Source organism: Capricornis sumatraensis, chromosome 20 (assembly GCF_032405125.1).
Source record: "Capricornis sumatraensis isolate serow.1 chromosome 20, serow.2, whole genome shotgun sequence".
Lineage (NCBI taxonomy): Eukaryota > Metazoa > Chordata > Mammalia > Artiodactyla > Bovidae > Capricornis > Capricornis sumatraensis.
Window position 1 is genome coordinate 62,970,026 of NC_091088.1, and position 16,764 is coordinate 62,986,789.

The following is a 16,764-nucleotide window of genomic DNA, read 5'->3' on the forward strand; positions in this document are numbered from 1 at the left end:
TAATTACTAGAGGAAGCCTCTATAAATACAGTATTATTGTTATTTGAGGAGGGCCTAATAAATATGTCTAGAGAGTAAGCCTCTATTAATATAACAGTTCCTAACATAGGCTGCAATAAATATTCTTATTATTGGAACTAGCTTTCTAAACAGTCTTATTGTTTTATGATAAGCATTAGTAAATCTCATGGCAGTAGGCATGAGTTTGTTGAGTGAACTAATGAATGAGTGAATGAAGAGAAGTTTAAGGTCAGTGTCATGAAAGATGGATGAAAAGGCAGCTGCAGGAGGAGGTGCAGGTCAGACTTCTAGTGTTTATTCTTGGAAGGGCTCATCCAGGGAGAGACAGGAAGTTGGGAGAACCAACTGGAGTAAGCAAGGAAATTGTTTTTTTCACAGATTTTTTTTTTTTTTTTTGGCTATGCTATGCAGCATGTGGGATCTTAGTTCCCCCACCAGGGATTGAACTCAGGCCCCCTGCATTGGAAGCTCAGAGTCTTAACCACTGCACCACCAGGAAAGTCCCACAGCTGTTGTCATTTATCTTATTATCCTCTTGTGATATTGTGATTTATAAGTATATAAAGTATATATAAGTGGGGTCTTTGTCCCCACTTCTGGCATCCAGAAAAAAGAGGTAAGTTCTGGTGGCTCAGATGGTAAAGAATCTGCCTGCAATGTGGGAGACCTGGGCTCAGCCTTTGGGTTGGAAAGATTCCCTGGAGAAGCGAATGCCTACCCACTCCAGTATTCTTGCCTGGGAAATCCCATGGACAGAGGAGTCTGGCGAGCTACAGTCCATGGGGTGACAAAGAGTCGAATACCACTGAGTGACTAACACTTTCACTTTCAACTTTCTGGCATCCAGATGTTTAAAGTCTAAAATTTCCTAAATTGTGAGGGCAATCAAGGTGTCTCATGTTATATTAATGTGCTGACTTTGGGACCACCCCTCCTTAACCAAAGGGAGGGGGCTGGTTGCCAGGGGGACCAAGTACTCCGTTAGAGGGTCAGAACTTGCAGTCCCAACACCTGACCTCCTGGGAGGAAAGAGAAGTTGGAGATTGAACTCAGTCACCAATGGCCAATGATGTTCTCAATCATAATTGTGTAATGAAGCCTCCATAACAACCCAAAAGGAGAGGGTTCAGAGAGCTTCTGAGTTTGGTGAACTTGTGATTTTGGTGGGAAGAGTGACCTATTTGGAGAAAGCATGGACATTTCAGGCCCCTTCCCGCTTACATTGCCCTGGGCATCCCTTCCATCCGGATGTTCTGAGTTAGATTCTTTTATAACACACTGGTGACCTAGTAAGTACAATGTTTCTCTGAGTTCTGTGAGCTGCAAATGAATCGAACCCTATCAGGGGGCCGTGGGGACCTCTCATCTATTTCTAGTCCTTCAGAAGCACAGGTGGCAACCTGGACATGTGACTGCTGTCTGCAGTTGGGGGTGGTCTTACAGAGCTGTGTTTAACCTGTGTGATCTGTCAGTTTCTTCAGGTAGATTGTATCTGAATTGAATTAATTGCTTGGTGATGTGGGGAAAACACACACACACACATCGGAACATACAGGGACCTCTCTAGTGGTCCAGTGGTGAAGATTCCATGCTCCCAAGGCAGGGAGCCCAGGTTCCATCCCTGAGGAGGGAACTAGACCCAGAATGCTGCAACTAAGACCTGGTGCAGCCAAAAAAAAAAAAAATCGGATTTACACACATCAGCTTCCTAGCAGTTGTGAGCCTAGGAAATTCCCTGGCAGTCACCCTGTGGTTAGAACTCCACGCTTCCACTGCAGGGGACCTGGGTTCCATGCCTGGTTGGGGAACTAAGACCCACAAGCTGCCCTCACGCCTGTGTGCTAAGTCATTTCAGTCATGTCCCACTCTTTTTGACCCTATGGACTGTAGCACACCAGACTCCTCTGTCTGTGGGATTTTCCAGACAAGAATACTGGCATGGGTTGCCATGCCCTCCTCCAGGGGATCTTCCCAACCCAGGGATCAAACCTGCGTCTCCTAGGTCTCCTGCATTGGCAGGTGGGTTCTTTCCCACTAATGCCACCTGGGAAGCTCCTACAAGCTGCCTGGTGTGGCCAAAAAATTAAAGAAGTGGAACCCAGTAGCAAGGGCCTGTGTGGTTTATTCTGGTGCCCACCCCTACAGGAATTGAACAGCTTGGGCTAGTATAATGCAATCACCCCTGCCCCATTCACCACAATCACGCCTCTTTCTCTCTACCCCAAGCCCTCAGGGACCACACTTCAGTAGTTTCAACCAGTTTTATTAGACTCCAGAAAGCCGCTCTAATGGATATCCCATTTCTCTAACAACCCCTTGGTGGGTGGGGTCGTAGGTCTTCTCAACTGCCTCCCCCAGGCCCCAGTCTTGCTCCCTTCCCCTTGGGACAGGAGTCAGGGGCCCCCACCCAGGGTCAGGGACCAAGCCCCCTCACGCCCCCTAGGAACCAGGATTTCAGGCCTCTAGGCCCGTCCCCTCCTCTTCAGTGACCAGACTTCTACTTCCAGGTGCAGTCGGGGCACACATTTGGGCTCAGCGGGGAGTGGACAGGCGCCGACATTCATGCATCCGGTAGGCACACATGTAGAAAATTCCTGTACGAGAAGAGACCCCAGTGGACCCCGCCCTCAAGCCCTCCCGTCCCTCCATCCCCCTCAGCCAGCCCAAGATCCCAACACAGTATTCGCTTTCTCCCTGATGGTCTGCAGGGATTGGAGTCTGCCTTCTGGCTCAAAGCTGGGCGCCTCATCTGGGACTCCCCATCATTTCAGCCTCCTGGGTGCTGCCAGCTGGGACACAGACACTGACCTTCCCACCCCCAAACCCGGTACCTGCAAAGAAGGTCATGAGCAGGGCTACCCAGCCCAGGATGTAGGACCAGGAAAAGCGCCAGTCCCCAAAGCGGCGACCCAGAAAGCTGACGGTGACTCCAGTGTAAATGGCCAAGGCCAGCAGGACGAAAAAGGCTGGAGAGACAGGGCGGGGGATGGGGATGTGCGTGGGAATGGAGTTGGGTTTAGAGATGGGGCTTCCCTGGTGACTCAGAAGATAAAGAATCTGCCTGCCATGCAGCACACCCAGGTTCGATTCCTGGGTCAGGAAGATCCCCCGGAGGAGCGAATGGCTACCCACTCCAGTATTCTTGCCAGGAGAATCCCATGGACAGACGAGCCTGGCGGGCTACAGTTCCATGGAGTCGCAAAGAGTTGGACACAACTTTTTGCTTTTAGAGATGGGAGTTGGAATGAGATTGAGAAGGGGGTATGGATGCAGAGAGGGATAAGGGTGAGGATGGTGGCTGAGTTGAAAGTAGGAGTAAAAATGAATGGGGAGTAGGGTTAAGGGCAGGGATTGGGTGGGGTCATGTTGTGTCATAAGGAGTCTGACTGGTCTTCGCCTCTGGTTCCTGGGAGGGAAACTCTTAAATCCTTGGAACTTTCTGAGTAATACGAGTGTCTTTGTTTCTCTCGAGCCTCTCGAATCACACCTGAGTTTATATTGACGAGCAGAGATGACTCAGGGTGAGAGCTGGTCACCAGAAAGACCAACCGTAGGATGGAGGGTTGAGACGGAGCCACCTGGGATCACTGCAACCTCTGGGGAGGAGAAAGGAGCTGGAGATTGAGCTCAGTCAGGTGGCCCATGATGCAATCATTCACGTCCTTGTAATGAAACCAAAAGAAACGCAGGCCACTGCTGCTCACTGGGGCTTCCTGGTTGGCGAACATATGGATGTGCTGGGGTTGGAGGGTAGGGTGATGAGCCCCAACTCTAGAGAGAGGGCATGGGAACTCTGTGTTCAGGACTCTCTCCAGGTTTTCACTCTATGCATTTCTTTAGTTGGCTGGTCTTGAGCTGTATTCTTGGTAATAAAACTGCAATGTTTAAGTATTATGCTTTTCCTGGGTTGTTCCAGCAAATTTTTGAGCCTGAGTGGATCCTGGGAACCCCTGAATCTGTAGCTGATAGATCAAAAGTGCAAGTGGGCTGGGGACCTCACTTGCAGCTGAAGTAGGGGCAGTCTTATTCGGAACTGTGTCTTTAAGCCTGTGGGGTCTGATGCCTGCTCCAGGTGATGAGTGCCAGAATGGAATGGCAGTACATTTAGGTGGTATAGGAATCAACGAGCGTTAGAAATAGTCATGAAGTTGTTGTTGGGAGTGGAGGTGGGATTCCGGTGCAGGTGGAGTTGAGAGCGAGGAGCAGTGGGGAATGGACGCAGTATTGGGGGTGGAATGGGTGCGGTTGGAGCTGGGCAGGGAGTCGGGGAGAGGGGTAGGTGTAGGGTGCGGTTCACTCACTGGAGGCGAAAAACATGATGCCTGCGGAGAAGGGCCGGGAGAGGCGGGTGAAGGTGGGCTGCTGAGCAAAGGCCACGATGCCCATGATGATGCCGGAGGTGGCACAGAGGGAGGACAGGATCATGAAGGCCCGGGTGGCATTCCAGTATGCTGTAAGAGCACCCCACGGTCACTGCTGTGCTGCCCCTGCCCTCAGAGGAAAGGCTGCTACCTTTGGGGGCAGGAATGCCTTCCCCCTCTCCATATCCCTGACCCAGCTCTTCCTTCACTGCTCTTCAAACACCCCCCTCTTCACCTGGCAAACTCCTATGCATCCTCCAAAGCCCACCTCCCAGATCCCCTCCTCTAGGAAGCACTCCCTCACCCCTCAGGCACCATCAACACTCCCTCCTCTGGTTTGAGACTCTATGTCTGTCTCCCTCGACAGCCTGATTGCTCCCTGAGGGCAAGTACCTGGTTGATTCTCCATCACAAACATGCCCAGCAGAGGCTTGTTTGAACAGGAGTCTGGAGAAATGTTTGTTGGATGAATGAATGAGTAAATGAATGAATACCAATTTCCCATATCCCCCTGCTACTCACTGTCTACCCTCTGCCTCATGCTCCCTTTCCCTTCCTTCATACCACTTGCCCATATCTAAAAACGTCCCACTTGTTTATTTCTAACTCGTTTATGATGTCTAACTCTCTGCACTGAGTTTTCGGTTCTGTAGGGACAAGGGTCTGGCTTTCTCATTCACTGCTGTATCCCCAGCATCTAGTGCCTGGCATATAGTGGATGTTCAATAAACATCTTGAATGAATGAAGATCCCTGAGAACAGTCTTCATGATCTCAACTTCCACTTGGTAACTATCAAGTATGGACCAGGTTCTCTTTTCCTATATGACCCTATTTATTCCTTCCAAGAGTCCTATGCTGTGTTTTCCTGCCCATTTTTTTCAAGTAAAGGAAGGAATAGAGGCTCAGAGAGATTCAGTGTTTTGCCCAAGGTCCCACCATTAGCAGAGAGACTAGAGTTGAAAGTCAAGCTCAAAACTCTCAGTCTTAACTACTTGGGGTCACCTGCTGGTCATACCCAGCTGACCATGAACCCAGAGAAGGCTTGAAAAACTGGAATTTTCAACAAGAGCTAGAAGTCCAGATTTTAATGTAAAATCTCCAGATTTTTCAACACTGGTGTATTATAAAACAAAGACATCTCTTTGCCGACAAAGGTCTGTATAGTCAAAGCTATGGATATGGATAGCCGTATATGGATATGAGAACTGGACCATAAAGAAGGTTGAATGCTGAAGAATTGATGCCTCTGAATTGTGGTGTTAGAGAAGACTCTTGAGAGTCCCTTGGACTGCAAGGAGATTAAACCAGTCAGTCCTAAAAGAAATCAACCCTGAATATTCACTGGAAGGACTGATGCCAAAGCTGAAACTCCAATACTTTGGCCACCTGATGCGAAAAGCCAACTCACTGGAAAAGACCCTGAGGCTGGGAAAGACTGAAGGCAAAAGAAGGGGGTGGCAGAGGATGAGATGGTTATATAGCGTCCCTGCACTGACTCAGTGGACATGAATCTGAGCAAACTCCAGGAGACAGTGAAGGACAAGGAAGCCTGGTGTGCTGCAGTCCATGGGGTCACAAAGAGTTGGACACGACTTAGCGACTGAACAATGACGACGACTTTGGAAACTTTAAAAACGTTATGAATACACATCTAAGGTTGGGTTTGGCCCTGGGGAAGCAAGCTCAGGACTCCTGCTCTAATTTTGGTGATTGGATTACAACAGTCGTACAATGAATGAACAAGTTAAACCAGTTGTTTGGACAAATACTCAAAACTCTATCAGGGTGAGGTTGTTCCTGAGGCCCTCAGTCTCGGGGTCATGAAGATGTCAAATGAACTTGAAGACCTCCATCCAGCCTCCCTCTTTCCCATTCCCAGCAACGATAAGACAGAGAAGAAACTCGGACCGTCCCAGGGCGGGGGGTCAGGTGGGGTGGTTCCCAGTCTGAATCAGGAGGAATGGTAGAAGTGTGACAGTGGGCGCAACCAGACATGAAAAAGATACACGAGCCTTTTTCCCATGAGATACATTTCCCATGAGCCACCTCCCATGAGATACATGGGATCCTAAAAAGATACATGATTGGCAGATGGGGTTCTGAAACCCGTAGCCCAGGGCAAGCTTTTCCGCTCCCCCCTGCCTCAGTTTACTGCTCTAGTGAATGGGCAGGTTTGGTGAGATGGGGTAGATGAAATCTCCTGTCACAAGCCTGTCACATTACAGGGCTCAGGGAAGGTGGGCTCCTCCTCCCAACCCCCTCCCCTTGCAAAAGAATTGGTTTTTCAAGGTCATGTATTCTGTCTTATTCATAGACACAAAGGAACTGCCTTCTTAGTGTTGTTGGGACAACTAAGGGAGTTAATCCAGGCAAAGTACTTAGCATAGCATGTAAGGCACAGTAACAATACGTGCCAGTTATTATTATTATTATTACCGTTATCACTGGATACATATAGAACATGTGATACACTGTATATCATTAATATATTACATAACATAGTACATAATATATGTGAGGTCATATAGTATGTATCTCTATGTATCTCTCTCTCCAGGTATGAGATTCCCAGGTGGCCCAGTGGTAGAGAGCCAGCCTGCCAGTGCAGGAGGTGCAAGAGATGCAGGTTCGATCCCTGGGTTGGGAACATCCCCTGGAGAAGGCAATGGCAACCCACTGCAGTATTCTTGCCTGGAGAATCCCACGGACAGAGGAACCTGGTGGGCTGCCGTCCATGGGGTTCTAAAGAGCTGAACATGACTGAGCACTCACAACTTCCATATATATGTGTATATATACACTTGAGCCTCGAACAGCACAGGGTTGAACTGTGCAGGTCCACTTACACACAGATTTTTTCCCCGGTAAATACACACAGTACTATACGATCTGGGGTTGAATCCGTGGACGCAGAATTGTGGCTATGGACCCATGGCTGCGGAACAGCAGATACAGAGAGCTGACTATGTGACCTGAGCATCCAGGGGCTTGGGTATCCACTATGGGTCCTGGAAACAATTCTCTGAGTATGCTGAGGGACTGAGGGATGACTGTACCTACATACAAATATATATAGAGATAGGGAAAGACGTACACAGAGATACATAGCACGTTATAATAATTTATATTATCTAACATAGATTGTAAGTGGCTCAGATAGTAAAAAATCTGCCTGCAGTGCTTGAGACTGGGTTCAGTCCGTGAGCCAGGAAGATCCCCTGGAGAAAGGAATGGCTACCCACCCCAGTATTCTTGCCGGGGAAATCTCACGGACAGAGGAGCCTGGTGGGCTATGGTCCATGGGGTAGCAAAGAGTTGGACCCGACTGAGCGACTGAGCACACATGCACATTAGCCCATCTACTGTAAGAACTGTTTTTATCCCATTTTTACAATATAGAGTGTAACGCATACACTCTATGGGCTTCCCAGGTGCCACTAGTGGTAAAGAACCTGCTGCCAGTGCAGGAGACATAAGAAACGCAGGTTCTGTCTCTGGCTTGGGAAGATTCCCTGGAGGAGGGCATGGCAACCCACACCAGTATTCTTGCCTGGGAAATCCCATGGACGAGGAGCCTGGTGGGCTACAGACAATAGGGTCACAAAGAGTCAGACAGGGCTGAAGCAACTTAGCAGCAACATATACGCTATACATCTATATACACATATACACACACACACATATATACACATATGTATTACATGGCTTGGCTCACAACAAATATTTAAAAATACCTCATCTAGCACAGCAAATTTAGGGTCTATGTTGCTTCTGTATTCTCTTAGTACTGAAAAGAGTTCTTGACACATAACAGATATTTAGAAAATGCTCTTTTGTCAGCCCCAGCCCCAACTGCTGTTACCTGACCTCTATTTCATGCCAGAAAATGTCACCTCTCTCCTTAACTTCTTAATCAGTACATCCTGTAATTGTACCAGAAAAAAATACTGGACTCCCAACTCTGTCCCTTCCCTGCTGTGTGACCTTGGGCTGGACACTTTCCCTCACTGAACCACAAGGTTCTCCAACTGCAAAACGGGGGGGAGGGAGCCCTTCTGCTATAAGGTTCTGCCCTGCGGGAGGCTCTGGTCCCAGACAGAGCCCAGACCCCGTTCCGGAGCCTCACCGATGCTCTCCGTCTGCAGGTAGCACTTGGTGCCCAGGCAGTATCGCCACAGGCCCTGGTGGGCGAAGGCCCCCGACAGCCGGTACTGCATCCAGTGGTCTGTCGCCGTGGCCACCACCAGGAGGATGGTCCCCACCCAGGCACAGAAGAGGCCGCCTCCCATGAAGCTGTACATGGTGACCTGTGGGCGAGGGGAGAAATGGGGTCACGAACTGGACTCCTGAGTCCTGGGGGAGGTGAGGGCTGGGGGATCTGAGTCCTGGTTTGAAGGAGGACGACCTGGGGACCTAGACTTCCAAATCCTAGGGTGGGGAGAGGGGGTGGGGGCTGGGACATCAGGTCCCAGTGGGAGCAAAGAACTGGGCACCTGGACCCCTGGCTCTGGGGGAGGAGAGCTTGAGGACCTAGACCTTTGTGTCCTGGGGGAGACCAAGACTGGGGGCCTAGACATCCCGGTCCTAAACTGGGAAGGGGCTGGACACTCCCTGCCCCTTGGGGCACCAACTCTCTGGGGGTAAGGAGAGGGCTGGGGCCTGGACCCCCAGATCCGAGGTAGCAGGGGGCTAGGCTAGGACCCCACCAAGTCCCGGGGAGAGAAAGCAGTCCCAGCCGCCTACGTTTGGGGGGAGGAGGGGGCCACGCATGGTCCCTACCTGAGCAGCAGATTTTGCCGAGCCCTCCGTCTGCCTCGGCCACTCTGAGCAGACTGAGCCCGGCCAGGTCACTGGCCTCTCGGCTCCCTGGGTCCCGTCAAATCCCTTAAGCCTCCCCACACAATGGCCCCGCAGCCCAGCAGCTTCCAGCGGGCAGAGGCCCCCAGATGGAATTCGCTGAGGCAGGAATCCAGGCCCTGCCTCTCCGCAGCCCCTGGCCCCACTGGCCTCTCTCCGTGACCCTCCCAGCCACCCTGGCAGCCTTTCACCGGCCTGGCTCCCAGCACCCACGGGGTTAGCCCGAGCTGCGTAAGCACACACAGACACAAGATGTAGGGACACTCAGCCATTTATTGTGTAAGCCAGTCCCCCTACCCAAGCTGCAGTTGCCTGGATATGTTGGGACAACAGGATTTTCTGCAAGTGGGGTCACAGGGCATGTCACCTGGGGGCTTGGGACAGGAAGGGGGTTGAGGATGAGGCGGGGCTGGCTGGGGTGGAGGACACGGCTGCACTGGGGGCTGGAGCTTCAGTGAAATGAAGGATGACGGCCAGGCTGGCCTTTAGAAAGAAGGGGATGAGGGAGCTGGGAACGAGCCTACGAGGGTGGGTGAGGGCAGAGATGGGAGCAGAAAAGGGGATGAATGCCTGGGGCCATGGGGTGGGGCTGGCGGGAATGGCTTTGGGGTTAGGAAGGGGACTGGAAATGTCCCTGGGCGTTGGGAGAGAAGCGCAGGTTGGCACTGTAGTTAGGGATGCTGTCAGAGATGGGAAGGAGCTTGGGTTTGGGCATGAGGTTCAGGGTTGTTTCCCTGGCTTGGGATTCGAAGTCAGGAGCCCCTCCTGAGGCTGTGGTTTTCAGGGAAGAGGGATGGGAGTGCGATGTTCCCTGGGTATCTCTGGCAGGGCTGGGGTCACCCCGGGCTCCAAGAAAACTCTCCTGGTGACCTCCACGGCTCCCTCCAGAATCTGGGGTGTGGGATCCTCAGGGTCTTAGTACTCGGCCTCCCAGTCCTCAGCAGGTGGTGGCTCCACGGGTGGCTCCGGACCCTGGGTGTCCTTCCCATCCTGGGCAGGCGGTGCTGGTGATGGCGGCATCACCGGCGGGGTCCTGGGGCCAGCCCCACGGCCCCTGGCCCAGCCCCTCTCTGCCTGTTGAGCCCTCTGAAGTGCCCATCTCCGGTGGCACCGGTCTGGCCTGCGCAGGACGTCCCAGCCCCCACGTCCCTTGGGTGGCCTCTTGGCAATGCCCGGCTGGGTGCAGCACGCCTGGGGGACACAGGGGCAGGAGGGCAAGGACTGCTGAAGTGAGTAGGCCCCCATCAGGGCGCTGTGCAGCAGGTAGGAGAGGGCATCCAGGCGGACGGGGACAGTCACAGAGGCCAGGCTCTTGGGGAGCCCCAGGTGAGCTGGATCTGGGGTACCCAGGAAAGAAGTGGGCAGAGCTGGGAAAGATGGAGGCGGCCACGACCCAGTCCCGGGGGACGGCAGATTGTTCCTAGAACGACAAGAGGACAGGTCAGGCAGGGGATGTCCCCAGTCTACACATGCTTTTCCTTTCCGCAGCCTCGCTGCTTCCTGCCTTCTCCCAGGCTTTCATTTCTCACCCTCAGGACCGTTTGCCTCTGACTTCTGGCCCCTTACTTTCTCTCTTTTTCTGTTCCTTCCTGTCTCTCTTTACAGACAGGCAGACAGCTCAGCTGGCGCTTCAGCGTCCCACCGAGCCTGGTTCCCATTTGAGGCTGCCCTCCTCACCCCTGTGTCTGGGCCAATCATTTCCCCCTTTCGAACCTTAAGTTTTCACACTAAGAGAGAGCTTCTGGTGGTATCAAAGGTGCCTCTGAAAGGGCTGGGTTTGGGAAGTGTTCAGTGCCTGGGGTCAATTATTATTATTATTTCCCCAGACAATTATTAGTATCTTCAATTCTCCTGGTTCCCGCTAGAAACTTCTCTTCCATTAATATCTGCTTCTAGCTCTCTCCCTATTTCTCAGAATCTCGCTCAGCTCTGTCGCTAAGATCCTCAAAGATTCTGTTTCTATGTGATGATACCAGAGGCTTTCCCCGCCCCACCCCCGCTACCCTCTCTGGATCTGCTCAACTCTCTCTCCGATTTTCTCTGTCCCTCCTCATTCTGGGTCACTGTCCGTCCCGCGGGGAGTCTCGTGTCTCTCACCCCTCAGGCTCAGTCTCTTCCTTTTGCTGTTCCATCTTTAAGGGGGTGTTTCAAGTCTTTTCTAGCACCTTCGCATCGATTTCTCCATCGCTCAGAGAGAGGGGAAGGGTCTGGGAGGAGGTGGGCGGGACTTTGTTGGGAAGGGGCGTGGCTTGCGGGGCGTGCGGGGGCGAGGCGTGCAGGCGTGCGGGCGTGCGGGCGTGCGGGGACGGAGCGTGACTTGAGGGGCGCGGCTTGCGAGGTGCGCAGGCGCGGGTCACGCGGGTCGTGCTGAGCAGCGCGGAAGTGTGCGAGGGTTGGCTTCTACACGTGTCTCAGGTCGCAGCTCCCACCTCCCCGAGATCAAAGACCGCGGCCCCGAGCCCACTGCTCCCTCAGACCTAGAAGTGCGGGCCCCCAGCCTCTTCCTTCCTCAGATCTAGAAGACTCTAGCCTCCTCTATCTTCATCTGTATTCCTGGACCGCGTCCTGGCGGGAGTCGGGGTGGGGCCAGTGGTGTTCTCTAGGACTAAAGGGGCATTAAAGGGAATCCGAACATTGGATGCTCCCGGGGCGGAGGGGTTAGTAGCTGGGCTGCGAATCTTCGAGGCTGGATTTCATTCTAAGCTCTGTCTCTTTGAGAAACAGGGTTAATATTACCTTCTAGGATCTCGTGAGGTTTAAAGGCTATATTGCATGTATAAAGTAGTCAACATGTGATCTGGACTAAAATTCATCTCAGCCAATGAGGGTTTCTTATTGTTATTGCTGATGACCGTGGTAGTTTATTGAGAAGCAATGGGATGCTTGTATCTATTTATCTAAGAAATATTATCCAGTGCCTGCAATACTCTAGGCACCAGGTTGGGCGGATGCACACTTATGAAACTTACAGGCTGGGTGAGCAACACGCAAGGCACAGATAGTACATTTCCTACATGAAAGACGGCTTTGAAAGTGTAAAGACAGGACAAGGGATACAAATGCACAAGGGATTATTTTAGTTAAGATAGTTAGAGAAGACTACTTGTGGGATGGAACCAGCCGACCCGGGAGCTGAGTATTCCTGGTAGAGAGACCAGCAGGTGCAAAGGTCCTTCAGGGTGAAACAAACATAGTGTTTGAGGGACTGGGAAACAATAAGCTAGGAGATGAACAGGTCTATTTTTTAAAAAATATTTTTTTAAATTTTGGAATACCTTCACATTTACAGAAAAGTTACAAAGATAACTTTGTAACTCACCCTGCTTCCATTCTTGTTATTTCCTTACCTGGTCGTGGAACATTTGTTACAGCTAAGAAATCAGCATAGCTCTTTTAAAAAATATTTATTTTAGTTATTTATTAGACTGCACTGGGTCTTAGGGATCTAGTTCCCCGACCAGGATCGAACCAGGGTCCCCTACATTGGGAATTGAGTCCTAGCCACTGGACCACAAGGGAAGTTCCCTTATATGACTCTTAACTAAAACTCCAGACTTGATTTGGATTTCCCCAGTTTTTACACAAATATCTCTTTTTTTCTGTTCCAGAATCCAGTGTAGGGTCTCACTGAATCATCACATCTCAGTCGCCTCTGATTTGCAGCCATGTTTTTCCCAACTTAGACAGCTTGGAGGACTACTAGTCAGTTTTTTTCTTTTAATAAAACAGAAAGTGAAAGTGAAGTCGCTCAGTTGTGTCCAGCTCTTTGCGACCCCATGGACTGTAGCCTACCACACTCCTCTGTCCATGGGATTTTCCAGGCAAGAGTACTGGAGTGGGTTGCCATTTCCTTCTCCAGAGGATCTTCCCAATCCAGGGATTGAACCTGGGTCTCCCGCATTGTAGGTAGACGCTTTACTGTCCGAGCTGCTGCTACCAGGGAAGTAATAACACAGAGGTCTATTTTAATTAGTAATTCCAACTTATTAGTCCTCATTTCACAGAGGTTCAAACTGGGCCTCAGAGAGGCTAAGTAAGTTACTTAAGGTCACAGATCAGGTAAATAGCACAACTGGGACTTGAACCCTACCTCCAGAGTCTGCTTTTAATGGAGACACAAGTAGAAGCTAGATTGTATAATACCTTAAAGGCTGCATTGAAGACTATGGAATTTTTAAAATTTTAATTCTGGAACATTGAGATGACTTTGAACGTTTGCAGGCAGAGGTGTGACATAATTTATGTTTTAAGAAGAGCTCTTTGCCTGCAGTTTGGGGAATGGATTGTGGTGGGGCATAAGACTGGAAGCAGGAAGCCTAGGGAGAATGCTGTCATCCTATAGGCAAGGGTGGTGACCACCGCAAGGAAGGTGCGGTTAATGGGAATGGGAAGATGTGAGTGTATTTACAATGTATTTTGGAAGGAGAACCATCAGGATTTGCTGTAGGGCTGCTGGAGGTGAGGAATGGGGAATCAAGGATGATGCAAAGTTTTCAACCTGAGTGACGCCTTTCAATATGAATTTTCTTATAAAAGCTCAGAACATCCCGCTTTAAGGAGGATGAGAAATCGGAGAGTAACTCACTTTCCAAGTTCTCTTGAGCTAACTCTGCACCATGCTGGGGAGTCAGAGTAGATGCAGAACCAATAGCTGCTCTTCAAGGGCTCTCAAGGTTTGAGGGTGAAATCCATGGTAGCATTCTGGGGTGATTGGGACACTGGGAGGGACAGGACAATGAGAGCCGGAAGTGGGTTAAATGTAGCCTGGAGGCCAAGAGGTGGAGGGTCAAGTCGGGGGCCAGGAGAACAGTTGCTCACCTGCTAGAGGCTGGAGAAGAAGGTAGGGGAGGGTTTTTTGTTTGCTTGTTTTTACAGGAGGGGACTTTGGGCTAGGTCTAGGGTGAATGGAGGTAGAAAAAATGGTGCGAGCAAAGGCCAGGTGGCTGGAATCGAAAAGATTTTATCAAGCTGGCTTTTCTGGCAGCTATGATTAACATTCAGGTCTCATTAATCCGGTTACAGTCTATCCCAAAGAAGAAGCTTTTGTTGAACAGGGCTTCGAAATGACAGTTTGAATCCTCACTCTGCTTCTTACTAGCTCTTGCCCTAGAACAGGCTAAGTCTGTTTTTCCGAAACATAAAACTCAGTCCCAGTGTAACAGCACTGCTTCTGGTTTTGTTCCATAATGGGTCCTCCTATTTCTGTGATCAGGGTCTGACCTTGTCACTTACCAAGTCAGTCAGTTCATTCCCTCAGTCGTTTCCAACTCTTCTTGACCCCATCACGCCAGGCCTCCCTGTCCATCACCAACTCCTGGAGTTTACTCAAACTCATGTCCATTGAGTCCGTGATGCCATCCAACCACCTCATCCTCTGTCATCCACTTCTCCTCCCGCCTTCAATCTTTTCCAGCATCAGGGTCTTTTCAAATGAGTCAACTCTTCACATCAGGTGGCCAAAGTATTGGAGCTTCAACATCAGTCCTTCCAATGAGTATTCAGGACTAATTTCCTTTAGGATTGACTGGTTGGATCTCCTTGCAGTCCAAGGGACTCTCAAGAGTCTTTTCCAACACCATAGTTCAAAAGCGTCAATTCTTCAGCGATGAGCTTTCTTTATAGTCCAACTTTCACATCCATACAGGACTACTGGAAAAACCATAGCCTTGACTAGACGGACCTTTGTTGGCAAAGTAATGTCTCTGCTTTTTAATATGCTGTCTATGTTAGACATACGGAGAAGGCAATGGCAACCCACTCCAGTACTCTTGCCTGGAAAATCCCATGGACAGAAGAGCCTGGTAGGCTGCCAGTCCATGGGGTCGCTAGGAGTCAGACACGACTGAGCGACTTCACTTTCACTTTTTACTTTTATGCACTGGAGGAGGAAATGGCAACCCACTTCAGTATTCTTGCCTGGAGAATCCCAGGGACGAGGGAGCCTGGTGGGCTGCCGTCTAGGGTCGCACAGAGTTGGACACGACTGAAGCAACTTAGCAGCAGCAGCATGTTGGTCATAACTTTTCTCCCAAGGAGTAAGCATCTTTTAATTTTATGGCTGCAATCACCATCTGCAATGATTTTGGAGCCCAAGAAAATAAAGTCTACCACTGTTTCCACTGTTTCTCCATCTATTTGCCATGAAGTGATGGGACCAGATGCCATGATCTTAGTTTTCTGAATGTTGAGCTTTAAGCCAACTTTTTCACTCTCCTCTTTCACTTTCATCAAGAGGCTCTTTAGTTCTTCACTTTCTGCCATAAGGGCGGTGTCATCTGCATATCTGAGGTTATTGATAGTTCTCCCGGCAATCTTGCCAAGTATCTGGCCCTTTAAGGCCCTCCCCCCGGAGCTAGGAGAGCGGAGGCTGGCTTTTGAGTCCTTAAGGCAATACGCCTCGCCCAGCTTCCAAAATTGACAGGCAAGTTCTGAAAAGTGACCAATCAACTCCTGCATCGGGTGGGAAGGACGCTTCCGATTTGTTGGGGGAAAGGGCAGTCATCGGCCTGAGCTCCGCCCACTCCTTGTTACGCACGACAGCGCGAGGCGCCATCCTCATCTCTGATTGGCGGGTGAACTCGCATTGTTTCCGGGCCCCCTCCGTCCTGCTGTCAGATCCAGGTGGGGCTCGGAAGCAGTGCGAGGCTAGCATCCCAGAAAGGTTCAGTTCAGTTCAGTTCAGTTCAGTCGCTCAGTCGTGTTCGACTCTTTGCGACCCCATGAATCGCAGCACGCCAGGCCTCTCTGTCCATCACCAACTCCCGGAGTTCACTCAGACTCACGTCCATCGAGTCCGTGATGCCATCCAGCCATCTCATCCTCTGTCGTCCCCTTCTCCTCCTGCCCCCAATCCCTCCCAGCATCAGAGTCTTTTCCAATGAGTCAACTCTTCGCATGAGGTGGCCAAAGTACTGGAGTTTCAGCTTTAGCATCATACCTTCCAAAGAAATCCCAGGGCTGATCTCCTTCAGAATGGACTGGTTTGATCTCCTTGCAGTCCAAGGGACTCTCAAGAGTCTTCTCCAACACCACAGTTCAAAAGCATCAATTCTTCGGCGCTCAGCCTTCTTCACAGTCCAACTCTCACATCCATACATGACTACTGGAAAAACCATAGCCTTGACTAGGGACCTTAGTCGGCAAAACACCCTCATTCTTTGATTGGCTACGTTTCTGAGCACAAGTCTCTCTCGCCCTCTGATTGACTATTTCCTTTCAGCGCCTGGGCTGTAACTGAAGGTTTTGCCCTGGTCTTTAGCGGTGTCCCGTGTCTGCTTCTCGGCGCGGTGGCAGCCTAGACCGGAAGATGCTGAGCGAAGCTAGAAAGGGAGAGGGGTCCCCAGGCTGAGGGAAGTCTTGGTCCTCTAGGGAAGCTCATTGGACTCTCCTGATGGCTTAAGTGGGTTAGGAATCCACTTGCCAACACAGGAGCCATGGATTCAATCCCTGGCTCCAGAAGATCCCCTGGAGGAGAAAATGGCAACCCACTCCAGTATTCTTGCCTGAAAAATTCCGTGGACAGT

General features: G+C 50.7%; 2 protein-coding genes across 2 annotated transcripts; both read right to left on the bottom strand.

The window, feature by feature from the left end:
- Nucleotides 1-2,553: 2,553 nt before the first annotated feature.
- LIM2 (lens intrinsic membrane protein 2) lies at nucleotides 2,554-8,685 on the bottom strand. Its single transcript, XM_068992794.1, has 4 exons — nucleotides 8,511-8,685; nucleotides 4,323-4,472; nucleotides 2,853-2,987; nucleotides 2,554-2,615 (listed from the first exon to the last, which is right to left on the bottom strand). Exons 1-4 carry the CDS (start codon nucleotides 8,683-8,685, stop codon nucleotides 2,554-2,556), a joined length of 522 nt encoding a protein of 173 aa, XP_068848895.1.
- Nucleotides 8,686-9,617: 932 nt separating this feature from the next.
- On the bottom strand, nucleotides 9,618-11,450 carry C20H19orf84 (chromosome 20 C19orf84 homolog). Its single transcript, XM_068993277.1, has 2 exons — nucleotides 11,339-11,450; nucleotides 9,618-10,661 (listed from the first exon to the last, which is right to left on the bottom strand). Exons 1-2 carry the CDS (start codon nucleotides 11,371-11,373, stop codon nucleotides 10,157-10,159), a joined length of 540 nt encoding a protein of 179 aa, XP_068849378.1. The 5' UTR covers nucleotides 11,374-11,450; the 3' UTR covers nucleotides 9,618-10,156.
- Nucleotides 11,451-16,764: the final 5,314 nt, after the last annotated feature.